This window comes from Ciconia boyciana, chromosome 2 (genome assembly GCF_034638445.1).
Source record: "Ciconia boyciana chromosome 2, ASM3463844v1, whole genome shotgun sequence".
NCBI classification, from domain to species: domain Eukaryota; kingdom Metazoa; phylum Chordata; class Aves; order Ciconiiformes; family Ciconiidae; genus Ciconia; species Ciconia boyciana.
The window spans coordinates 44,042,198-44,069,472 of record NC_132935.1 but is presented as its reverse complement, the minus strand read 5'-3'; the positions used below and the strand labels follow the sequence as shown (position 1 = coordinate 44,069,472).

Here is a 27,275-nt window from a genome sequence, read left to right as displayed (position 1 = left end):
AGATTTTTTAATGTCTCTCTGCATAACTAGTCATTTTAAAAGATGGAAAGCAAGTAATTTTGTCTGGGATGTGCACTCTGAAAATCATATATGAATCTGTTGCATATTCAAAGCTTATCTGAATTTGCTGCTTCATTCAGTATGCCATTTATTAATTTTACTTCCAATACCATCCTTGATCGTGCATCAATGATGCATCCTAACTCCCATCGTTTAGCATCCTCCAACATTCATACTCTCCGTGCTGGTATCAATCCATTGAGTAGCAGTTTATTCTAAAAGTCTGCCTGTTTAAAGGAGGTTTATAGCTCAGAGCCTGCACAGGTGAAAGGACCCTGGGGAGAAGAGGCATCATACCTGAACCCAGAGGTAACAGAAGCAATCCCTCACTAACAGCAGCTCACTACTAAAGCTACTAAGCAGAAAGGTGGGGCAACATAGCCCAGTAATTTAGTCAATGGAAACAAATGCCAAAAGATGCTACGAGTTCTGCCATTACCCTGGCTCAGACAGAGTAAAAATGAGTTTGCAGTCAGATCCACCATGGTTTCAGTAGCACTTGTGTGAATACCAAAGAACTTTTGATCTACAGAGGTTAAACCACTGCATTTTAATTTACATTTGCATGAACAAAGAGCACACGTGATCCATCTCCGCACATCTCAGCTAGACTGGATGTTGTAACAATTTTCTCTTATTTCTGACCTCTGGTCCCCAACTCCCAACAGCACTGCTACTGACAGAGCAAGAAAAGAGTAATATGCTGCACTTACTACATGAGTCATGAGCAAACTTCCCTGGGCCTAACCCGGCTAGAAGACAAGCAAGTGGTGGAAACTAATGCACTATGTTCTAGATGACCAGTACAGTCATAAATTACACATTAAATGCAGAACATCCACCTAGCTCTTCATCTAGCTTTTATTTTAGTGAAGTAATAGAAGGTTGGAATTAACCCCTTTAGAATGAAGCCAGGACACTACAGGTTCACAAATCTTAAAGACAGAAGATTATTCTCACTGCTCAACTTCAGGCACTGAAGCTGCTCTGCACTGCCCTGAAAAACAACCTGCTTCTCTCCATTGTTCACAGAAGGAACTTGGGCTTCTAACTGTAGGTGCTTTGAGTCACAACGTCCCATCCCTGAAGTTCAGTAAAGGGTTGTGCCGTGAAGCACATGAAAGGCACATGCTTCATCAGTAGAGATTAACATATTGGGTTTCTTTAAAGTGCTGTCAGTTTAGAACTTAATGATTTGATTCTTTTAAAGTCTGCATCGTTAAAAGCATTGCTCCAACCAGCATTAGGTTCCCAAAACCAGTTCCTAATACTAAAATGGTCAAGTTGTGTATTGCCTCTGAACACGAGCAAAGACAAGGAATAAGGAGGTAATGTTTCTCATACATAAAGCACAAATTAAACAGGACACACAAAAAAATCTGCACTATCATTGCCATGCTGAACTCCCCCATCTGCCAATAGCAGGTTTTTACCATCAGCACAGGGTGCCACAACTAATACAGTTAGTTCAAGTGAGATTAAAACACAGGATAAATTACCATTTAAAGACATTTAGTGATGCTAAAAAGATACCTTCGCTCCCTGCTTCATCAAGTGCATGATCATTTAACATGCAAATGTAACTGGAATATTTCACCTGAACTTACCTCATCTGAAAAGCTGACAGTAGTTACTGCTTTTGCCAACCTAGTTTCACCATTAAACAGAATGCCTGACAGTCTAATTTCCCCCATTTATCCCTAACTTAAAAACCCCTAAGGAAAAGCCAGTTGAGCAGCCTGTAATGAACTATTCAAATTACGTTGGAATTAATTGTCTCCAAGTTGAGTTATTAGCAGTCTAATGATACAGCTGTGTTTTAAGCAGAATGCCACTTCAGCTGCCCCATGACACTCCCTCAGTTCAGGTACCAGAAGTTTTCCTTACTCTGCTGCTTCAGGCACAGCACTTGCACCAAGCCTCAATGGGGGTGAGGAAGCCCTTATTTTCCTCATCCTTCTCTCAGTTAGCCTCCAGATCTAGGGAGAGCCTGACTACCTCTGTCATGCATGTGTCACAGACAGTAATGCAGAGTTGTTCCATGCCAATTAAATTCAAGGAAAAAAATAATTGCTTTGAGAAAAATAACTGGAATTCCAACACACATGGAAGCAAGGGGGAAAACAATTATTGTTTCCCCAGCTCTAAAGAGCAAGGTAAGCAAAACCTTGAAGTTGTTGAGTAATCCATCTTATGGCAAAGCAAATCTAAATAAGCAGGCACTTGAACCGCACTGTGCAGCAGTCAGGGGACTCTGCTCTCTCTTCTCCCCACACAAGCTATGAAACAGAGGAGCTCCTGACACACATCAAAAGCCAGATCTATACAAAGACAGATCTAGCTTCCCACATACAAACGATGTGTCATTTCCTTAGCTCAAGCTATCTGATGTCCATTCCAGGTGGAACACTACTTTGGCAAATATGAACCAAGGACAATGTGTCCCAGAGGCTTGTTCCAATACGAATTAAAACAAGAACATATTCCCTATAGAGATGACAATATGAATCTGAAAATAGCACTAACTTAAACAGATCCTTCTTATTGACACCTCTGAAGATCTGAAACTAGATGTAATTGCAATCTCTCTCTCAGTCTTAAGTCTAAAGGTTCACAAATTGTGAAAAGCAGGCACAGAAGTGTTCATGCCATTAAAAAAAGACAAATCTAGAAGACCGCATGTGATATTTTTAAAATTAGTATGCTTAAGCTGAAAATGAGAAAAAGCCAGGTTAGGCATCCAGGAAAACTTTTACTACCAGTGAGGTTTGTGCTGGAGAAAGACCAGAGTTTTATATTTTCATTACCAGATTTTCAAGACATCAGAACACATGTGAAATAAGACCTGTCCCCCCTGTAGAAGGTAAATTCACTAGCTAAGCCTTCCACATTGTAATCTCTATTTAGCTATAGCTGGTTTATAATACTCAGAATGCTTCAAATACATCAGAACAGCATAGTGAGAAAAGAAGTGTATCACCAAACTGAGAAGCAGGGTGGAGTGCAATACACAATACTGCTCCAAAATTAGGTTGCACATGACCACACAGTTATTCTCCATCTCCACACACTCAGAAATTCAATGTTATTTACCAAAGTACTCCTTACAGGTGGAGAATGTTAACTCTGGATTTGTCATAGAAGGCTATTTAAAGGTGTGTTTCTCTGCTATAGAAGGTTCCCACAGTATGAGAGGGAGGAAGCAGGATAAAATGAGTAACATACACGAGAGTTAAAACCCATACTCTTCAGAAAAGGGGAGAAACTAGTTTTGTTTTACAGAAGATACACTGCAGGGAGAGGGGATAGGAGCTTTGTCAGCCTTGCTAGGCTGTCTTCTACAGCAAGTAGGTGACTTAACCTGTCAGAACGTGCTTGATGAACCTTGTTCCCCTACCACTTTCACGCTGTTAGCATCATCACTACTCAGCCTTTTAAAAAGATCACATTGTGTAAGAAGTGAAAAAACGGAAGTTATAGGTACTTCCAAGCACCAAGCTTTTCAGAAATAAAAGGTTAATTCAAAATTAAATTAGTTGTTTGTATCTCAACATCTATGTTCCAGTGTACTCAGATGTAGTTGCATTTTATCTTTCTCTAAGGCAATGCCAAATTGGAAATATGAGCTTTGGTGAAATCATTATTAATAATCAGATTAAGAATTCCTAATTAGTATTTTTAACTCTCCATGCTTTATGCTTAGCATACCTAATTAGTTAGGCAAGTTATACAAAGTTGTTATGTGAACACTGAAGTTTTTCAGAACTTCAGCCCTTCAATACTTCACTATAAAAGGTCCTGTACTCTGTTAGAAAGGCAGCATCACCCACCAGCAAGTTCAGTGGCAGAACACGCCAGGACTTCAGGGTTTTTGGAGCTTTATTACAGCTCACTGTAATAAAGTGAGCTGTAAAAAAAATTTTTACAGCTCACTAGAGAACTAGTGAGAGAACTAGTCAACAAACAATGAAAGAAAAACCTCACTTCAAATGCTATTCTCAGCAATTGATGAAAGAGATACCAGTGAGTGATCTTCAACTTCATCTAACCAACCAGCCCATAAGCTTCTGCTGCTCCAGGAGCTCAAGAAAAATTGTACTTGCACCCCTTAAAATGGCAACAGAAGAATAACAGGGTAGAGTGGGGGAAAGGACTAGAGCAAAGAACAGCAATGCAAAAGAATAGTCAGGCATGCACTTTGCAAAGCAACTGCCAATTAAGTACTTGAAGCATCAACTCTTACAACTACATCGAGCTACTGATTCCTTCAGCTGAGATTAAGTAAGGTTGCTAAAATACCTACAACACATCCTTACCGTTTTGAAGACGGTAGTTTTGCAAGCCTAAATTACAGCTCATATTAAATATTAAGCAGTTCAAATAAGTTAAAATATATTGTTTGAGTGAATTACTCGTGACATTCAATCATGCAAGGTCAAGCTACTCAATTCAACTGCAACAAAAATGTACAGAAAAACTAGCTAAGATCTTACACATCGGCATCATATTGCTCTATCATTTAAGAACTGCAGTCTTACCACATTAAAGTGTTATTCCCCCCTTAAAGAAATGTACTGTCTTGAATCCTCTCTCCACAGCCCAATATTTCTTACTGTTAGTAGTATGTTAAATAATCTTCACATACCAGTTGTGAACCATCAGCTTCTGCACAGCCAGTAGTGCATTATAACGAACTTGTTGGTCTTCATGATGCATGTGGTTCATTACCAGCTGTTTACCACCAAGTTGTTCAATCACTCTGAAAGAGAGGAGGGGAGAAGTTTTTTTGACATTACTTCAGCTTCTGCATAGCTATCCTATCCAACCACTTCCTGTTCAAGGCATTAAGAGGATAAGTCCCATAATATTTATTTTATTAAAAGTATTTATTTCCTAACATATACCTCTTATTTGACATGTTACAAATGCAGATCTGTCATACTACCTACTGATTTTTTTTATTTTTTTAAGAATTCACAACATCAGAAAGTGTTTGTACTGGACTCCTCTGTTTGCTACCCACTACCTACTTCCATAAATTTTGAAATAAACAATCAAGGAAGGAACCCTTTTCAGAGAGGGTTATTTACTTTACCCAGCTTGCTAAAGAACTCAATATTGGCTCGAGAGGGTTGGCAGGGTACAGCACTATCGATTATTATTTAGGAGCAGGTAGTGCCCTCCCCTCCATAAATTGATGATAACCAGGTCACTCTATTCTTGCAAAAAATGAAGCCCAAATCCAGTCCAGCACTGCCTAATCCAGAAAAAAATGCTTGTAATCACACCAACACCTATTAAACCAGCCACTTGGTACTCCTCATAGTGCTTTTTGCCATTCAAACTGTACTAGAACCACAGCTATTCTTGCACAAGATGCAGAACTGGCTGCTAAGTTACCGTTTCCAGAAAAATGGTACGTTTGAGCTGCATCTTTCACTATGAACTTCGCCACAGTAGTCAGCCATAGCTTTTTAATAGCTATACCAAATCCCACACGAAACACTGATGAAACCTTGTATCACGTCATGAATATATGATTTCTTCAAAAAAACTGGAAAGCAACACACTTAAAACCTGAAAAAGTATCACCATCCAGATGACTCTCTACATGCAGCATTTTGGTCTGTCATAACAAAGAAAGTCTGGAAAGAATTTGCAAGGAATATATAAACAGATTACTCACTGACTTGTGTATGGTTTTTTTACATCCGTTCTCTTACAGGTCATTGAACAGTTAAACATTATACCCTGTGAAGAGGCTATTGTTTTCATTACTTCTAACCTGATGCTATCCTGCCATTCTAAGCTTGCATTAGCTGTCCACGTTTATTACTGTTCTTTCCATGGCCAAATTAATGCATTCCTGCTGCACAACACAACACGTTTTTGTAAACTGCAGAACAGTATAAAGACATAGTGTGGCAATGAAAAAGAGAATTTTCCATTTCATTTTATAACTCTGTCAAAACCATCCTGGAGACCACAAGGAATATTATTTCCCAACAGTATAAGGATGTTTCATACAACAGGAATGCATTCAGAAAAGTGCAATTGTTTCAAGCTGGAAAATCCTCACCAAGAATTGAAGTTGTTAGTAATGTACAGATTCAAAAAAACCTTTATGCCTGCCTTAGGCTGCCTCACATTTTTAATCATGAGTTAAATATAAAACCACTGCACACAAAGACAAGATTATGAAACACAAACAGGAATTTTTTCCTCATTACAGGACTGACACTGAATTTTCAGGAACTGAAAAAAGGTAAAAAAGGCATTAAACTCAAAAGCTTCCTTATGCTAGGAGCACACAAGAAACAAAATGAGAAGTTAAAATCCTATAATCACAAACGGAAATAGAGTATTTCAGATGACAGTGCATCACAAATTATGGCTGAGAATATGAAGAGTCAAAGAACAGCGTTACCGTTCTAGCATAACACTGCCTACTGGTACAAATCCCTTCCCAGCCATGTGTTCTAGACCAAAAGGTAAGCAACTGTGAGGAAGATTCACAGTGAATCCCGTTCCTTCAAGTTCCAAACCTGCTCAAAACACTACTTTTAGTTCTGTTTTCCCTCTCCTCAACTTCTGCTTGCTTTACAGCAGTAATAGAGCCCAGTGGGCCAGTTATGGTACACGCGCATCTTCTGCGGGGACTGTTCCCCATAACAACTATGCACTAAGCCAAAACAGTGGCAATTCAAACAAGTTTCTGGATGCTGAAGAGCCAGATTTTAACATGACCCATTTAAAGGGAGAAGGAGGAAACTGAAGATGAAGACAAATGAGAACGGTTTAGACTGTTATAGCACAAAATATTAATATAAAATCTGCACTACATATCTAAAAGCAGACCAAGGTGAAAAAGGGAATACAATTAAGCTGTTTCTGAATCACGAGCTAAAGAAGGGAATGGCTCTAGGTGTCAATCTCTTGTACATGCAAAACGTAAAACCCATGTTCATGGCATTCAGGTGATTCAAAGTGTTGATCTTAGATAGCAGTAACCCTTGGGCCACATGGAAGTTGTACTGGAGGCTGATGTTTAGCCTGCGTTTACTTTCAGTGACAGGAAACACCAATGCCGTACTTTATTTCTGCTGTTACATTGTCAGAAAAGGCATGTTGGTGAGCCCCATTAGAAGGCCACGGTGCTACTGCCTTGACAACTTGGTCCACAATGTGCAATTTTAAATTATTTAAGCTGACAACATTAAGGAACAGCCAAGCAAAAATGTAGTATTTAGTTTAACAAACATTTTCTTTTGTCAGACAAAGGGAAAGGTTAGCCAGAACTGTAACTCTTGTTCTCTGCTGTGCGCAGCAAGTAAACTCAAGAAGTTTTAGGTTCTAATTCGCCTCTGTGAACTTTGAAGGCTGAAGGACAATCCAGTTAAGAGCTGAGGATAAACACTTAAAGGAAACAAAAAGTATTTAAGACATTTGAATTCTCTTATTCTTCTAAACCAACGAATAGCATCCATTCTCAAAGTGAGTCATACAATGAGAGTGTGAAATGCCAACCAGGCGTGGGAACTGTAAATGACTATATATCAAAAAACATCATGGTAAGAAATGGACTATTATGTGGGAACTGAAACATAGTCCTTAGGTATTTTAAGCTTTTAGTCCTAAAATTGCTGAAGTCGTACTTAGTAAGAATACATTGGATTACAAAGGAAATTCTTTAAAAGAAAGAGATTGAGGAATTTTAGCTTGTCCATCAGAACAGAAAGCTAAATAAGCCAAGTCCGTAAGCAGAAAGCAGCTAAAGTATTAGAATTTGATGTAAGAATGTGGGCTAGAAGAGTATCTAGGACACTACTTATTTGCTGATGACCACTCCTCTTAAAGGTTGACGTACTTCTGAATAGGTTTACCAGCCTGGGAGCTGAGCAGAGCTGTGGTCCCACCAGCAGTACATTTTCCCAACTACAGACAGAGATATACAAGTCCTGTTGATCCACTCATCTGACTTCATAGCTTTGGTCCAGCAACTGCATGGCCCTACTAGCCCAAGCATTATGCCACATTTGGGTAGATGTGTGCAACCTGTTTAAAAATTATGGCAGATGCCTAATAAAACGGTTTCAGACAAAGGGCAGCTCAAAGCAGGAACAACCAGTATTAGTCCTTCAGCTTTGCCACCTGCAGGCAGCAGTACAAGTTTCCACCTTACTGGAGGATATCTTGCCTCCCCTCCAAATACCAGTTGTCATAAATGTCTTTTGGAAGACACAGGAGCTAATTAGCAAATACACAGCACTGTTCAGTACAAGTGGTACACACTGAATACCTCTGACCTTTCTTAGCAGACCTAGAAAACAGTTAATTTGTTCCAATAACCTAAAAATATCTTCAGTTCAAGTTGCTTACAAGACTACAAGGGCTGTGAGTCTTTCTAGAGTGAACAAATCTTTCTAGCATATATATGGCATGAAGTTTCAGTCCGTTGTTCGTGATTCTACTACTGTCAAGATAGCAGTTTGCACAAGAAGTGTTAATGAAATTCTCAACAAGCCTAGAAGACCATTCTCATCTTCTCCATTAAACTCTATGCAGAAACCAGAAACAGACCACTTCTTTGCTACAAAAATGAAGTCCCATGTCCCTTTGGGTGACTGATGAGCATGATTCCTGCAAAAACCAACGGCCTCTTTCTGCTTCAGTGGGCTCTTTACCTTACAGATGCAATTATTCAGCAAACGCCTTTGCTCACAGGTTTTCAAAACAAAACAAAGCAAGAAGATACAGCAATGTCTGTCTGTATATTTTGACAGGAATTCAGGTTTACAATAAACATTAACACTTTCATCAAAATGTGTATTTGTATAGCTAAAAGAAAACATGCTAAAACAGAAGAGTGATAACTGGATCTGTGCTAACATAACTGAAATTACAATAGCAATTGTTTGAGAGACAAATCTTGTCTCAGTAGTGTTAAGATTTAGATTTAATCATCACAAAACAGATTTAATCATTGTTGAAATAGCCCATCCCTACTGTAAGTCCAATAATTATAGTCCAATAGTCATAATAGAGGGTAAAAATGCTATGTTGATTAAATTCTTGGTAGCTCGTCTTCTGCTTTAGTCTAAACAACTTATTCAAGACTTCTTTAGACATAGGTTCCCTTCACTGTTAAGAGACACTGAAATATATTAAGTCAGAGATCTAGTTTGTATTTTCTCACCTGATCTAGTTTGTGTTTCCTCACCTTCCCAGTGATTTAAACTTAAGCATAACCTGCAATCCCTATGTAGCATATTTTAATATAAACAAACAAAAGCACCACAGGCAAAGGATATACTCTAGCTAGTCTCTTAAGTAACAACACATTGGCATTTTTCTTACCGTTTCCCACGGGGATAGTGTCGTACATATTCTCCCACATCATGAGCAGCTACAGCCAGCACTTGTGGGTCATCAGAAACCTCCAGAAGTTTTGTCAGGATTCTAGGAAAGGATTTGAAACGATCAAGTCCCAGGTTGTGGGCTGGGTTTTTTTGTGTGTTTTGGGTTTTCTTCACTATTGTTTTTTTAAATCACTGATAACTTAAAATAACAAAGCCTGTAACCATAAAAATGTTTTACAAGTCACCCAAACAGCAAAGCTAGAATAGAACTTTTTCCAAACCTGAAGTTGCACTCAAAACAATGGAGATCCTGCTCTAATTAACAGAATTATTAAAAGGATTTACTAGAGTGAGTTTAGTGAGCTGCATCTACAAATACCTATAATCAAAGTTTACAAAATATCTCCTTTTTTATATATTGGCTTCAAGACCAACAGTTTTGAGTTCAAGATAAGCTGTACTAACCAAACATAAATATTTATAGACTGGGACAGGCGTGGGACACAAACACAAAGCCTACACAAGGCCAACAGATGCTGCTGCTTCTGTTATAGAATAGAGCCCAGTCATGTTTGCATGCTGTTCCCAGCTCCTGCACTCAGGATCCTGTACCATGGATTGAGAAAGCAGTAAGGCCACATTACTTATGACACAGCAAGGGGGGTATGACAAGCCTGCTATCTATCAGACTTTCCCCACCTCTATTCCTGCCCTCACCTTACAACAGTAGCCTTGCTCAATGCAGGACAGAAGGACGAAAAGGGCAGAATTTTATGCAGAACACTTATACAGAGTAATTTAAAAATTAAAAGGCATCCTAGCAGTTGAGAACAAAGCAGTACACAGAGTTCTTCATTCTGTGCAACTGTGAACTTCTCTCAGTTCAAGACCATCAACTTTATCTCAAAACCATCACTCAGTCAGTCAACTGTTGTGGTCTAAAAAGTAGTTCTGTCCTAACTCAGAGACCGAGATGATGAAAGCTATACCTTGTAATTGACTCCAGTTTAATATATTAGTTATTTTGTTAGCATGAACAGAAATACAGAGCTGTAAGAATTAGAAAATAGTTTTTCAACTCTTAATATTGTCTGCCTTTTTGAATTAAGTAGTTTAATCAGTTTTAGTGGAAAACAGCTACCAGTAACACTGTTCTCTAGCCAGTAATGAGGAGGGGGGGAAAAAATGACACAGATATGAAGGTTAGGCACTAATAAGTCTTAAAAGTTAAACACACAGATCACTGGAAAATTATATTCATCTATGCTTAGTGTGATGACAAATGTGTTCTAATCACAGAAAGTTAGTAACAAGTTGAAATAGGTAGGTAGGTTAAAAATTCAACCGGAAAAAAAAGAACATCCTGGTAAAATATTACCACAGCCACTGCCTCCCTAGAGGCCAGAAAGGGACAGATGAAGCACTTTTCATTTTAAAAGAACTCCTAATTTGGACAAGAAGTAGCAGCAGAAACTTGAACCATAATACTAATCAGAAGACACTGAAGATTCATACAATATTGTTGAACAAAATACAAGTCCAGCATCACTTGCTTAAGAAGTCAATAATGGCAGAAGGCAGGAAAAAAAAAAGTAAGTTTAACAGTAAGCTTAAGTACATTAGGGTTAGGAAACAAGTAAGCTGGCAGATAAGGGAAATAAAATTATGTGGCTTAAAGCAAAGAAAGGATTGTCTGTCAAATGCCTACAACACATAAGAGAAGTTCTGAGGTGCAACAATCTCCCCACCACATTGCGGGGGGGGGTGGGGGGGGTGGTTTTTTGTGGGGGTTTGGTTGGGGCGGGCGATTTGGGTTTGTTATTTTGTGTTGGGGGTTTGTTTTTTTTTTGAAGGAACTATTGTAGATCACTGTCTTTGCGGCAGCACAAGCACAATAAATTTACCTAACAGTCCCAGAACCAGGAGAGATTAATACAGCAAAACATTGCAATTGCTACAGGAAATACTAAGCCTCAACATCAACTTCATGTTGCAGTTGGCAGCATCTAAAATTTAAGTCTATAATCCTACATATTTAGTAATATGCCCTCAGGGAAGAATTTATCAGACTTGTTTTGGTAAGGTTTCAGGGCAGACTGAAATGCATATAAAGCTCAGGATCAGCTTGCTCTTGCCATGCCTTCTTAACATCTCACACGCTCCACTTGACCTCCTGATTTCTGTTAGGTATGCCACTTATTAGCAAATACTGAACAGGAAGAACACCATGTATTATCAGTTCATGACAATGCAGTTAAACAACTAAGAGCTCCTACAAACTATTTAAAACCTAGACATCTTTTGAGTACATACTTTCAGAAGCCAGCAAATAAGTCCTTGACTCCAAAAGAAAAGATGAGCTTCAGCTTCGCTTCATCTAACACTCTACGTACACCAAACAGTCCCAAGACAAAATAGACTGCAACGTAATGCAGCAAGTCAGATTTTCCATGGAACACTACCACAACTTTCAGCTCCCAAGTATTCAAGACAGTTCATTACTCAGATGAAGAACACACAACACAGAACTAAGCCTAAGGTATGGTAAAAACATTTTTAATTACATCAATTAGTATAGCTGTTTTTCAAATGAAAGTATGAAAAGTCAATAACACAAATTTGCATGCAAGTTAAGCAAGATGTTCTGACTTGCTTTCATTTTAGACATTAGAAGGTAATGGTTGAAGTGTAAAACCTGTATTAGATACAGGTTCAGTTAAAACACAGAAAAATTAAAGAATTATGTGATTCAAGACTTCAAAACTTACTTGAGTAGTTCGTAATTCTTCTCATTTAGTCTTACAGCATTCTCCCGCCAAAACTTCTCAGACTTGTGTACAGGACTCCACTCCAGTCTTCCTGACTTGAGCTCAGAACTGTACTCATCGAAGGAGCTGCAACACAATAGACCTAAATGAAATATTGGCTAAGCTTCTATGAACAGAGTTTGAACTGCTTGCCCAAGCCTGTCCCTGGCAAGACAAAGCTGGAGCACAACTTGCTATGACACATTCGGAAGTCAGCTCTCTGCAGAGCATGAGAACTGTTCCCTGTTTCAGAGTTCAACAGTTTAAAAATAAAGGCAGGCATGAAAGACAAGAGAAAAATTTGCTCTCAAACATACCCCTCCATCCACCCCAAAACACAATTCCTGAAAGAAAAAAGAAAAAAAAAAAAAGGAAAAACCCAAGCCACACAACCACAGCATTCGGGAATTGAAGTGGCAGTTTTGCCTGTTTTCCAGGTTTTAACTTCCCCAACCAAGGATCCCAATCCTTGCCTTTCATCCAATTAAACCTTTGACATGAACTAACATGAACTACAATATGCCGTTCAATTTATGCACGAGAGAAAGAACTAGATAAACACTAGGAAAAAAATGAGTTAATCTGGACAGCAAAATGTATAATCAGGTAGTCTTCAGCTTAGACTGGAACTCCTATAAGATCCCTCTGAAGTCCTTTAACAATTTATCAATTACAAAGATCACATATCCAAAAGCAAAGATTTATTTTCCATTCAGCCTGTAAACTCTCACTTAGAATAGCAAACTTTTACATACAATCAAGATCTCTGTACGCTTGACCTTATCAGCTAGCATTTACGTATCATAATTCTGTATATTATTTAGCCTTAAAAAAGAAAAGAGTTTTACCAACATTCATATAATTTCATTTTTTTTAAAGTTCATACTGCAAAGCATACCTAAGGTCCTGCACACTCTCACCAAGCTTGTCCAGTAGAAATTTGATATCTTCACTTATGTCTTCATCATCATATTTCTGCTGATCCAAATTCTCTAGCTGCTTTAAAACTTTACACTGAATCATGGCAAGAGCATATTCTTGGCGAGTTTCTCTCTCAGTAGATTTCTCTAACAAATTCTGGGGAAGTAAAAAATTTATTTATTTTGTTTGTTTTAAGAACAGACTACTTTTTTTCAAAGTGGTATTTTTAAGAAATTCTTATTGGCATTTTTTAATTTATTAAGTGACAGAATTGAACACTTCCCAAAATAATCTCTCCAAAGTAGTAAAGTATGAGTCTACCACACAGTGGCTGCTTCACACCTACATTTAGTAGCATAAATTGCCTAGGACTGACCTTACTACACAGGAGGAGTATTCATATCTGTCACTACAGCAGATGAAGAGGAACTTAAAAAAAAAGCTCTGTCTTGCAAGGTAGAAGTAATGCAACCGTATGTGCTGAAAAGCACAACCACCACTGCATTCAAGTTTAGGTCACTTAGACCTTCTTCCTCCTAGATGGTATGCTACCTTCAATACTAGAAAGTATTAATTCACCTGCTTTGATCATTTTCCACATCAAATCAAGCTGACTACAAAAACTATTCAAAGAAAAAGGGCAGGCTTATATCCCAAATCCCAGAGTCTCTGCCATAAACAACTACTTTTATCTGGGATTATAATTTTTAGCTTTCTGTGCAGCAGTAGCATAAAGCAGGAAAGCCTTAAAAAAAAAACAACCCAAAAAAACAACCTGAAGTCATCTTTCCAACTCAAGAGTTACCACCTGGATTAGATCAGCTTCTTTTGAATTTGAGAATATTCTAGCTAGACATTTTTATTCAAACAGAAGCTTGTTGGTAAGACTGGAATTACAAGCACAGAAGGTAATAGTCAAGTTCCAATGTCATTTATTCATTACATTTCTACTCAATTTAATCAGCTTCAAATTATGTTGTTCAATCAGAGCTAGCCACCTGCACTTTGATAAAGCTGAAAACATGAGTTCCATATAAAAGACAAAGTCCTTAACAAACAGAATGTGTTCATATAAATAAACCTTAACATCTACCAGAAATAAGCAATGAAACCATACAGAAAGAATTTGACTGCATCACACTCAGGTCACAGAACCATTACACTTAATGTTTTTAAGATATCAGACATCATATTTAGTTAGCAAGGCAGAACACTGCAAACAAATGTTAAAGCTTGCATACTGAAAATAAGTCACATTGCTGCTTTTAATGGCCACATACAATTAGCTTTGATGTGCAAAAAAGTTTCTATTTCAGTAAGAGAACTGAGAAGTAAAAGGTAATTTACAGAAAGTAATGCTAAATTAGAGTTAAAAGTGCTAACGAGAGCAAGAGAATAAATAATGAATCTTAAAAGACAAAATTCAATAAGTTCAAGGAGCAGGTAGATAAAAGTTCCAAAGAACTGCTAGTTAAGAGAATTATAGGCAGATATGGAAGCTACTCCAAATATTATTACCTATCTCATACCATAGTGAGATATTCAAACTTTGTACAGTGGAATTGAAAGGATATGTTAAGAAAGTACAAACAAGAACACATGACAAAATAGAATGGATCAGTAAACTACTCAGTGATAAAAAAAATCTTAAGGTACAAAATGAGTTACAGGTAGGAAACAGACATAAAAGACAATAGAAGAATGAAAAATGAGGAAAAAACATTTTAATAGGTAAAGAGAGAAAGTAATTGATTCAATGTAGACAGAAGTACCCAATACCTGTTGCTTTATAGAAAAAAAATTACAATTACATAAGTCAGGCAATTAACTTGCCAAAGAGGTGAAGCAGGTCAAATTAGGAGAAATCGAGTCGCAAAGACGACGTACGCAAGTTGTCAAGACTCATGGCATACATTCAGTAACGCACAGGCAGTAGGGATGATTTGGGGAATCATCAAGCCTAGTCCCTTATGCAATTCACCTTTTTTTTTCCCTGTAAACTGATACTGTGGCCTCTCACACAGAAAAAGGGCTATTTTGCCTCTGCTACCTATTTTAATTTTGCTTCAGAACTCACAGCTCTGATGTCTAATCTATTATCTCCTGGCACCAGCTTATAACCTAATTTTCATGCCAACACTAGTCTTTAATGTTGGAGAAAGAAAACAGCTAAGTTAATTTCCCCGAAGCCTGTAACAGAACCATCTTATTCTTTCTTAGCCTTTATTTATTAAAATAACTTGGCTTCATTTTTGCAAAACACACTAACTCTAAGAACTAGCAATTATTTCTCCTAGTTTTTATGAACTCAGAATTGGAAGAAGCTGAATATAAACTGCTGAGGCCCTCAACTTTTTTCCTTTTTTTTCCAAGCTGTCTTGCTATACATCCCTGCTTAATCCTAACATTAAGACCCTAAGGAATACTAGAACATCTACAGAGGTCTACATAGCAAGACTAGCCCCTACTGAATACCTCACGCCACTGACCTCCTTCAACAGGATAAATAGCATATTCTTATGATCTACCTTACCCAGAAATTTTTCAAAGTGGCAGATGCTTTTGGCTAGAGAGACCATCTAAGTCACAGGGTAAGGATCTTCACACAGCTCATTATTGCTGATCAGCAAGTCAGTAAGCAACAATTCCCCTCTCCCCATCCTAATTTGTTTGAAACAGCTACTACTGGAACACAATCAACACCCAGGAAAACAAATCGCTTCCAAGATCTACATCTCCTACTCAGGTACAAGTCCTGTTTTAGAACAGGATTACAAGCTGTTACAGCATTCCTGTATTACATACCAGACACTTGACAAGCATGCACGTAAAACTATGTGCACATGCACAATTAGCATCCATGAACACAAACTGGTACTCTCACAATGAAAATATCAAGCCTCGGTGCTCAGTTATTCCAAATTAGCTTAAATAGGACCAGTGATTTTCAGGTAATGTGGACACAATAAGTCAACTAATCACTCTTACATGGATATTCTCACTCATCTTGACAGAGCCACCAAGAAAAGATTTTTGTATAGTAGATAACAATAATTTCTAAGTCAGCCAGTTGGACAAACATATGCATGTTTAAAATAATATTTTTTAATTAAAGCTTCGTAAGGCAAAATTTATCAGGTATTAGTAACTACAGTGTTTTATACTAGTACCAGTAGAAAAAAGAATCTTGAACTAAAGAAGGGAAATCGCTAGTGCCTGTGTCAACATAGGTTTTTTTAGTCAACCTTATTTTACGACATTGAATAGCAGACATCTATTACTTGTAATGGCATGTCTATTACCTGTAGCAAAACTCAGTTCACCAAAAAAAAAAAAGGGAGAATTAAGCTTTCAATCCAGTTTACTGATACAGTCTAGCAGAAACAGCTGTGCATCAGCAACATTTGAGACCTACTCATTTGAGAGAGAAGCATAGTGCGATGCAGTCAACAGATACTTACCCGAAATGCTGCAAGAATTATTCTAGTTACTTTCTCTTTGACAGATTCCTGAAGAATATCCGACAGCACTGGAACAATATTATACCGACGGAGATATTCACACATTTGAGGGCTAAATGCCAGCAGCCACACACAGAAAATCATCTGATACTGGAGCTGGAAGCCGCATTTGTTGCTCAAAACCCCCATGATACTGAAAAATTAACATAGTATACATTTAATTTTTAAATAATGACTGCACAGATTGCATTGCTCTACCCTGAAACATTAAAAGAAATGGTTAACAGGAACTTATTGGAAAGAGCTGCTGAGGATGAGTATACAACACACACTTCACAGTATCCTGTACCAGTATTTATCATTGTACGAGCAGCTTGTTCAGAAAGCCATCTTTTAAAGATATAGTCATTTCCTTCTTAGCCTTACAGCCATAAAGCAGCTTTTCCCGTGTGAACTGATGTGGTACTGTATCCATCTTCAGGTTCACTGAGACTCTTCTTTGACTGGCATGTTTAGAGCATTATTTGTCATTGTAGGACAAACAGAGAAACACATAGCTACTCCTTCAGAGTTAAGAGAAGGAGTAAACAGAGAGAACAAAATCTACACAAATTGAACTTGTTTCCGTAATTGTATCTCTCCACAGGAGTGTCTGAAATGAGCTGAAGTACTCATTATTTAACAAGTGAGTTCTCAGAAAGCAGCTTATAGATATAACACATCACAGATATACAAAGCACTGCTAGAGAAGAAATAATATCGCAAGATCTCCAAGAAGAAATCATGCAGAAGCTTTAAAAATTTAATAAGCAATTTACAGGTCCACTCCAAAAAAAGCTAACCCAATTAAAAAAAAAAATCTACTTTCAAGATCATTGCTATCAAAATTAAGACAAATTCAAACTTGTTGAAACACAGGCTTATTGTTAAAGCATTACAGTTCATTAAGAAGCTTCCTTGGTGAAAAAGTTTGTTTCAGTAGTGTCATCTTGACACACATGAACATCTTTTGAACTTTCACTTCACTGGCAACTTTGACTTTTCTCCATTTAAGAGTATAACAGTATTTTTTTTCCTCAAAGTGCAAATCGTATAGTCACCATCCCCAATAGAGGCACGTATGGCAGAAAAATTATTTCTAGACAAGCATTTTTTAAATAAGATGAGTGACAACATCCTAGCCTCATGCAGAGCTATTTATGAAGAGAATCTGGATGAAAGAATGACCTACTTGAAGCCGTATGTGGAAAAAAAAAATTTAGCTTAGCTCTAGAACATGTTTCTCCTTTCACTAATATTTTCAGACTGAACAACTCCAAACTGAAAGGCAAGGAAGATTAGCAGAAACTCATTTCATTAGTCCTTCTATTAAATAAAAAACAGAGCATCTTCAGCTGAAGACAAATGGCTCTATTCCCCTTCAGATATTTATTTAAGTAGTTCTTCATGAAGAGTAAAGTAGCATTAAAGCCTCAACATTGGTACCTATATCTGCAAGTTACATTTGTCTATTTGACTGTATTAATGTTTGAAAACAAACAGGTTTTGTACTCAAACAGAGCAGCTGTCTTTTGCAAGAGACTTCTGTTCTGAAAGAGGTCACTGGGGAACATGCTACTGTAAGTGCAAGTATATCTATATAAATTGAAATAAACGCTCACCAATTTACTCCATCTGCTTCTACCCACGCAAAGCGATATTCATTGACCCTGAGCATCAGCTGCAGACATCCAGCAACACATTGTACATACTGGGAACTCTGGGTGAAAAGAAGAGCACATCACTTCTTACAAGAAGAGTTAGGTAATAAGTGCTGAAGTTCAGTTTTCCAAACCAGGCTTTACTGGCATACTTCAACACACATTTCTTCAGTGAGACTTCCGACTTAAACAGGCTCACTCTTATAATGCTTTACATCCCCCTATTAAAAAAAAAATCTCACAAGAAAAAGTGGGAAGCAAAATATAAATGGAGAAGAGTTTTGAATAGGAAAGAAGTGTTATGCAAGTGATACCATTTTACATTACCATAACAGATTTTTATAGCCCATTTGAACATGCTTTCTTTCAGTACCTATGAATGAAGGCTGTCTTCTGTTTGATTACATTGCCACAGCCCTTTCATCCACAGAGTCAATTGTTATTTAATTGAGCAAACTTTGGGAAATAAATCAGCAAACTGGTTACAAGCTTGAGGAAGTTTGCTAGAGGTCATTGTAGAAAAAGGAATCTTGAGCTCAGGTTCTTCCCACTCCCATTCTCCAACTCAAAACAGCAGTGGTGTCATTACAATTGTATATTTACCTACGCATGTGCCACACAGTGAGTACCATGCTTATCATAATGAGATGTATATTTATACAAAAAAATACTATTAGAAAAACAAGTATGCAAAATAATCCTCAAAGTTTAGCTTTGCATTTTAATTTTTCCTTCTTTTCATTAAAAGCTTAGCACAGTATACTGTGCTAAGACAAGAATAATAAAACTAAAACTTTCCCATCAGGAAAACAGTGAGAGATGCACCACTGAATTCTATTTTCATTCAGACTCCTATATGAACAGTCACAAAGACAGAATCATTAAACAGCTTTTCATCTCTAAAAGCATGTATTTGCTGTACAGTAACACATAAGATGGGCTGCAGTTCAAAAACTGGTTTTGGTCATCCCATTGTCCCTCGCACTACAGCAACAGAGAGAACCCAAGGTACAACAAGAGTGGCATTTTTTTCCTCTCTTCTTGCTCAACTTCTGGCATCATCTTCACTAGTAGTCAGATACACTGCTAATAAAATGTTGGGGTTTTTTCCTATATGCCTTTTTCTTTACTAAGTGTCTCGAAAGTCTTGTGGTAGATCACTCAACATAACACAAGGTCAAACCTTTCAAACATTTAATGGAGTAAAGTTAGGCAATCCCAAATGAAGAGAAGAGAGAAGAGACAATAAACAGAATTTAAAATAAAGATTAATTCATTCTGTGTCTCTCATCAGAGATTAAGACCTTTCTGTAAAAAACTGTTTCTGAACATCTAGGCCCAAATCACCATACAGAACATTCATTTTCCTCGGCAGGTATTCACTCACACACACCATGCAAATAAAACCACTATAAACATACAGACAGCCCTCCCACCCCAAATAATGTATTAATTTATCTGCATCACCAACCTGTGTACTACTGAACTTAGAGTTTTCTTTTTAAACGAGTCTGTCATAAAAGTATTCTCTTCCAACACTATTGTAATTGAAATTTCATAATAGATCCCAGCCCTCATTTCCTGTGTAAAATGTTACAACTGCATCTCTAATTTACTCTGAAATGAACTAGTCAGAACCTGCTTGGAAATCCTGCACAAGCTAGATCTGAAATCAGAACACTAACGAAGTCAAGACAGTACTTAGCCAACTTAATTATCCTAGAATGTATTTGCACTGTCAGTTCTGCTGCTTGGCGACCTTGCAGTAGTATGGTACATCCATGCAGTGCTACAGTACAATGAATACAGATTTCTAAGCAAGTTAAAAGAGCTCACAGCTCTGTAACAAGTGGTGTTGCACACTGTAGAACTATTAACTGTTTTAAGGCTCTATGACAGAGGGCTGTCAGCCTAACAAAACCTAACAGTATGGCACATGGAACTGCACAAGAAATACTGAAATACTTCAACTTCTATGCTCAGGCCATAATTTTACTCCCTATCCATGGTTGTGCATAACAGTCTTTCATCTTTTCTATTTTAAATTACCACCTGACCAGGGTTTAAGAGGCTTTTCTCTACAGGAAGCTAACGCTTTAAAGCGATGACTACATTTAGAAGGGAAACAAATTCCCAGTTCATATTTAAGTCTTCTGAAACTGTGAACACTTTTCAGGTTGCAAAAGGAACAAAAGACGAAACCAAATCCTACTCCACATTCAAAAGCTATGATAAACCGCCTTGTTATGCCACAACAAAATAGAAAATCCAGTTATGATGATCACTTGCATTTGCTGTACTGCTGCAGTTCATCTCCAAGCTCAAGAGCCATTATAGCTACATGAAATTCGGAATAAATACCGATGAGAAAAGGACAATTCATCTTCCCCTGAATTCAGGCTATTCACATATGAAAAGCTTACAGCTTTGAAAGCATTCTTGTAATTTCATGCTACAGAGGTTTGAGGGACAATGTTAGAAAAGGCACATCAGATATTGAAGCTAACAAAGTTCTGCACATTACAAGACCCAAAAGCTTCTTAGTCTCAGGTTACAAGTCAGACAGTTCAGGGCTAAACAGACAGTATTGTTCAAATATTAAATTAATTGCATATAATTTTTTTCAAGTTTTAACAAAGAGGATGCTAGATACATCTACAGTTTTAACAATGCAAACCAACTTGTAAAATACATACTTCCACTACCAGCATTTTCTGTGAAACTCGTGTTTTAAAAATACTTTTGTTTCTTGGCGCCACCACCTGGCACTCTGTTGCTGTACAGTTCTGATACCAAGAACTTTCTATTACTGACACCAGAACAGCTCTGCACCTTAATCTGAGGAGTGGATATCACCTGCCCAAAATAGCAAATTGACATATTTCAAAGATATACTCACATCACTTGTGGAGACTGCTCCTGTTTCCACAGAACCCCCTGTACTGCGCAGTTTCTAGCAAAAAAAAAAAGTTTAAAATCAGAGCTGTCCTTCGCCCTTACAGAACAGTTGTTATCAAGTTTCTTTCAACTCTCTCATCACTTTAGTCATAAAAAGAAAAGATTAAGAGTCTATTAGGTACTTTTTCTGCTCAATATATTATGATAATATATTGTAATTGTTTCCCACGCACACCATCATGTCTACAAGAACATGCTTGGAGCTGATCCTGGTATATGAAGATTTAAATTTTTCTTCTCTTTTTTTTTTTTTAAATTTAAGCATGGACTTAATCAAGACTTTTATCCGTCTTTATCTTAGAGTTTGAAAACCATTCTCTTGAACCTTTCAGAAGGAAATTCCAGCTTTAAGATTCTTATTCCAGAGTAAAAATAAAACTCATTTTTAATAAGCCCAGTCTGGAAAACTATGAAAAAATATAACCTTACTAAACCTACTGAATGTTTCTCTTCTCTCCAGAATCCACTTCTGCTACAACAGAATGAAAAATCACTGGGTTTTGATAAGGATTGGAGGGAAAATCTCCAAAAATGAATACAAAGGAGAAGAATTAATCTCTGAAGGAGAAGTCAGCAGTAAACAGTTCATACTGAGCTAATGGCATACAAATACTGCCTAAATAAGTCAGGATTTATTTAGTTTCAAGTGACAGGACTAAAAATAAAAGCTTTGTACTATAGTAAACTGGAAAAAAGTTTGATATTCACTTCCTGCTGCCACGTGATTTTTCTTCCTAGCAAAAAGCTCTGAGAAACAAAACAATACAGGGAGACAAAAACCCCTCATCATATGTTTTCTCAGGTAAAAATAAAAATTTACCAACAGAAAAGGCAAAAAGCCTTATTTTTTTTTTAATTTAAATTTCAAAGACTGGAGTAGAAAATATAAAGTATTCAATTAAAAAGTATGTGTTTGAATAAAGGATATTTAGATTTTAAAGTAACAAAGTAAAATTTCATTTTTAAAAAAAGAAAATAAAAAATAACTCCTGTTTCCACATCTATATATTCACATTCTTGAAAAAAAAAAGTTTTCAAAGTCACTGTAACGTTTGAAGAGAAGTAGCTTTTTACCTGTGAACTGAGCTGAGTTTTAATCCAGTTGAAATAGTAATTTAAGTCACTGCCTTCCATAAGTTCCCTCCCCCACGCAGCCAGTTTGGCAATAATTCTTGCTGCCTGAAAGAGAATGCAATAAGCAGATTTTTCAAATGCAGGAATGTCAGGATTCAGTGAAAAGTCGGATAAGTTCTGGAAACCAAGTTTAAGTAAAAGGTGGCCACTTACAGAAGTCTACCTGTTTTCTATGTAGGGGACCCTTCATGCCTAGTAATTTTGTTTCTTCAGCTTTCTGCTGCTTCTACTTCCTAGTAACTAGTATATTTTCACAGTGTTATCAGATACCTGTCTCTGATGAAGTTCACAAGGCACCAACAAAGAACTCATAAAGGGGGGAGCTATCAGTGGGCTACTGCTGTAGGACACTATTGCGGTCAGATATCCATCAACAGTAAGACTTAAAGGTCTAACACATATATGAGCAGGCTTACGTTAAGCAATTATGGCATATGCCAACACAAATTATTATGAAGTATTGAAGTTTTCTTACTTAAACTGAAGCAGGCCATCTTCAAGAAGGAAGAAGTTTCAACCCCAGAAAAAAGAAGAGCAGAAAACCAAAAGGGAAAGTATAATTTAAGAATGAAGTTGAGGAGTAAAAATGTAGTCAGTTTAAGAATTTTCATGATGTCTATGGCCCAAGAATACATATAACAAGAGTATATTTCTATGTCAGCCTTTCCAAATTATGTTTCAAGTAACTCTACATCGCAGCCTACAGCTTATTTGCAGAAACATTTGAGCCAGCTTATCTATAAAGAGGCAGTCTAACCAAGAAACTGCTGAGGCAGGGGTTGGTTTGCCTGCATACAGCTCTGTGATGCAGCGAGGAGACTATTCCAGGCACCTTTCCACTATACTGCATTCAGATGTGCAGTGCCACCACCACTGATTTCTAGAGGGGTTATGAGTGAGAGTCTGGAACAATGATCTCTACACTGAAATGCGTCAAATCCACTTCTGAATGCAGCCAAATAACCCTAGAAAAATCCCTTCAGCTTTAAAACATGAGATATTAGATCACTAGCTTACCGTGCTCCTGAGTTAAAACTGCTACCTGACCCCAGAATAAGACACCATTCATGCCTAGCAGAATTTGAGCCTGAACACAGAGAACAAGTATTTTTATCTGTCTATGCAGATACAATAATGTGGCAGCAAAAGTCTTCCAGTGTGCATAGTAAGGAGGGAAAAAAAAGGGAAAACAACACAAACCTAAAACTTTGTTTTGAAAACATTCATGTACTCTAAAAAAAAAAATATGGATAAAGAGTTCTAAAAGGCACAATAAGGGAGCAAACTTAGTGTTTTACAGTGGATTCATATTACATGAGGTTCTCTGTGACTTGTAAAGTTACTTGTATATTTTTCCAGTACCTAAAGAAAACAACATCTGAATAACACATTTGTGAGCAGAGAAATACTGGGCATAGAAATTTCCATACTATACAATTGAAAGCCACCATTCTAGGGAGACTTACTAGTTTGCACTGCAAGGGTCTAAAAATTACACTTTACCTGCACACTTGAAAAGTCAATATTGTCCGAGTTTGCTCAGACTGCAGTTTGGCAAGATGGATCTTCAGCAGCAATACTGCCCCCAAAAACCACAACCAAACAAAAAACAAACCCACCAAAAAAAACCCAGAACAACCCACCAACCAAAAAACCCCAACAGCCTCCTCTTTCAGCTGCACCAAGTAACCTGATTCCACAGCCATGCAGTGAAATCAGTCAGATTAAAAAAAAAATAATCAAGCCTGACATTTTTCTTGAAAATAGGCCAGCTCACTGTTCAAGTCACAGCAGCCCCAGACACAGTTGCACTGGCTACACCTAAGGGCAAACAGCATGACTTGCCTGGAATTCCTTGCACCACTACTGCCATCACAGCATAAGGCAGGCCACGTATGTGGTTTTGTAGTTTAAGCCACCGATTTGATTCTACCATACCATGCCAGGATAAACATATGCAGTGAAGAACAATTCATACCCATGTAGTTTTCTCCCTCTTCAAGCCATAATACAAGTTTTATTAGTGGAAACTATGGTCTCCATTAGGAGATTTACAGCATTACAACAGTATTTCCACACACACATACAGAGAAAAAAAACTACTGAGATGAAATGGCCAGTTCTCACCACAGATGACAGAAGAATATTAAGAATTCCAGAAAAGTTACTCTATACACACCAGCAGCACCCAGTGGCTCAAAGCACAGTACATACCATACAACACACATGGCTGAACTGGGCTTGGCTAGGATGGACTTAATTTTCTTCATAGCAGCCCATATGATGCTGTGGTTTAGACTGCTGACCAAAACAGTGTTGATAACATACCAATGTTTTAGCTGTTGCTGAGCAGTGCTTGCACAACATCAAGGACTTCTCTGTTTCTCACTCTACACTTCCAGTGAGTAGGCTGGCGGGGGGAGCCAAGAGGCTGGGAGGGGACACAGCCAGGACAGCTGACCAAAGAGATATACTGGCTGGGCATCAGTCTGCTGGTGTTATGTGATTGGTTTTGCATCACTTTTTTGTTGGATTTGTTTTGGGTTCCACCCCCCTCCCTTTTTTCCCCTCCACTTCTTAAACTGTCTTAATCTTGACCCATGAGTTTTCTCACTTCTGCCCTCCCGATTCTCTCCCCAGTCCCATTGTGGGGGACTGTGCAAGCAACTGGGTGTGAGCTTTCCTGGCAGCCAGGGTCAACACACCACAACAGCAGACATTATTTCTTCCCCAGTATGCTTACAAACCATTTTAAGCAGATTTCAAGCAGCATTGTAGTAATTTGAGCATATGAGAGAATAAGGTTCATCGAGGTAAGGATATTTCCCTTTCACAGGATGAGAACTTAAATTCTAATGTTTGTACATCATGAGGAGCATTGACTGGCAGCTGTGACAAAAGCTGTTTTTCTAGTTATGTCTTACTGTGCTTAATTAATTCTAAAATCCTTGGTTTTATGTGGTCAAGTGAAGCTTGTATTAAGAATGACTCATCTAGACTGCAAGAGGAAAACTTTCCAGTCCAGGCAAGTTTAGCTTCAAACTCCAAAATGTCCTAAAGAAAAATAAAACCAGCATTTTTCTCTACCATCTTCAGAGACAGGTTCATTTAAAACTTACCATATGCACAGTGAAAAGATCTTGTCGATTCAACATTGGCAGAAAATAGGACCATGCAGTGTTTTTACCACGTTTTGCATAATCAAAGAAGATACAAACACGCTGATGATTTTCCTGTAAAAATTGGGAAAGGGAAAAAGATGAGAGACTTGTAAAAGCATTCAACATAAAGCAGTTATTTGTTCCTCATTATGTTGGCATATATTATCAGAGTGTGTCCTGGCTTGTAACACCCCATAGAAATTTTTCAGTTTGACAGTTACTTGTGGATACAGCTCGTTTCAGCCCTCCAACATTAAGGTTAGAGATTTGGGGTGGGGGGAAACAAACTTTGAAACCCTAGTTATATCTCAGTACTCCAACACCTACTTGAGTAAAAATGGATGTATCCTTTTGATCAAGCAAGCAGAATGAGAGAAATGAGAGACTAGCTAAATACTGTCATTTTCCAGAGGAATACTACTCTTCGTCCAATCATTTATGCTTGAATAAAGTCCATACAAAGTTTTCCATGTATTGCTACTTCCACACAAAAGCCTGTTGTTCAACTTGGCTGTGTGCGCTACAAGTGAAACTTCAGGATATAAGCTAGTCCTGCCTCTCCATTCCTCTCAATGGGAAGCACGCTCTTCTCTCCCAGATGAGGCTGCAACTGGTTCAGCTGTTACCTCAGGAAACCTCAGGAGAGGACAAAGTCACCAGAATTCTGTTCTCCAGGGCTTCTAGGCTGAACCACAAGAGACCACAAGTACCTGAACCTGGGTACCATGCACAGTTTCTTCAAGCATTTCACCTAATAACCACCATGAAAAGGAGCTATTATGGTTCTCCTTAAAGCAGACCAGAGAAGAGGCCATGCCAACCTGAATGAGAAAGAGGAGCTCTGCTATTTCCTAATGGTCTAGAATACAGACAGTCTTCCAGAAAATCAAATACCTGTATTCTTGCTTTTCCCCAGCATTTCCATATAATTTCTAGTCTGATGGACAGTAAGCTTTCATTCTAAAGAGATGTCTCCCCATTGAAGTCAAGCTACTACAATGAAGTATACAAATCCTGTCAAGGAAGGCAAAACTGTTTGAAATGCTGTAATTGCGAAACTCGCATGAGAACAGTATTGCGGTCTCCACTATGCAAGGAATTTAATTTTCAAACTCCCCTACCTGAAGTGCTTTCCTCCATCAATTCAGCACCCTATTATTAACTCTATAGACCAAGAATCAGCTAGGCAAGCCTGCTTGTTGGAATACAATCCATTAAGCACAAGATGACCTGAATGTAACCACAATCCAAACGCTGGCTTCTTACTAAGCATCAGAGTTGCAACCAACCCTTCACTGAAAGTATCAAAGTTACTGCACCACACGGGCTGCAAATTGCTGTCCTGATCACTGCCTGGGGAAGGTCAGGTGTCACTAGTTATCTGACAGTCTTAACCCTTACGGTGATTAATGTTCTATATGGCATGTGTCAAAAAGCACTCAAAAACCCTCTGAAAATTTGTTGTTCTAACTATGAAATTAAAAAAAAGTAAGATCCCAGGAGCACAGTGCCTTGGTGGAGAGCCTCTGCTCTGTGAGGGCTAGTTTGATGAAAAATGGCAGTTCGATCAAATAAATTGCTGTTAGCATCTACACTTGTGCTACACAGAGTCTAGCTAAAAAGATCAGAAATAACTAGATCAATGAGTTCAGTTTACAACATAACTAAGAAGGACACAGACAGGTCTGGAAGCAGAAAAGCTGAAATAACTTCA

General features: G+C 37.8%; 1 protein-coding gene across 1 annotated transcript in view; it reads right to left on the bottom strand.

The window, feature by feature from the left end:
* Positions 1-27,275, bottom strand: part of ATP6V1H (ATPase H+ transporting V1 subunit H) — a 50,671-nt gene that overhangs the window by 8,612 nt on the left and 14,784 nt on the right. The window contains exons 5-13 of the mRNA XM_072852487.1: positions 25,520-25,633; positions 22,341-22,445; positions 21,208-21,261; positions 18,270-18,367; positions 16,609-16,801; positions 13,125-13,303; positions 12,188-12,313; positions 9,418-9,519; positions 4,706-4,819 (exon numbers count right to left, since the gene is read on the bottom strand). Of these exons, the coding sequence (XP_072708588.1) occupies positions 4,706-4,819; positions 9,418-9,519; positions 12,188-12,313; positions 13,125-13,303; positions 16,609-16,801; positions 18,270-18,367; positions 21,208-21,261; positions 22,341-22,445; positions 25,520-25,633 (1,085 nt within the window). The remainder of the gene's footprint in view (positions 1-4,705; positions 4,820-9,417; positions 9,520-12,187; positions 12,314-13,124; positions 13,304-16,608; positions 16,802-18,269; positions 18,368-21,207; positions 21,262-22,340; positions 22,446-25,519; positions 25,634-27,275) is intronic.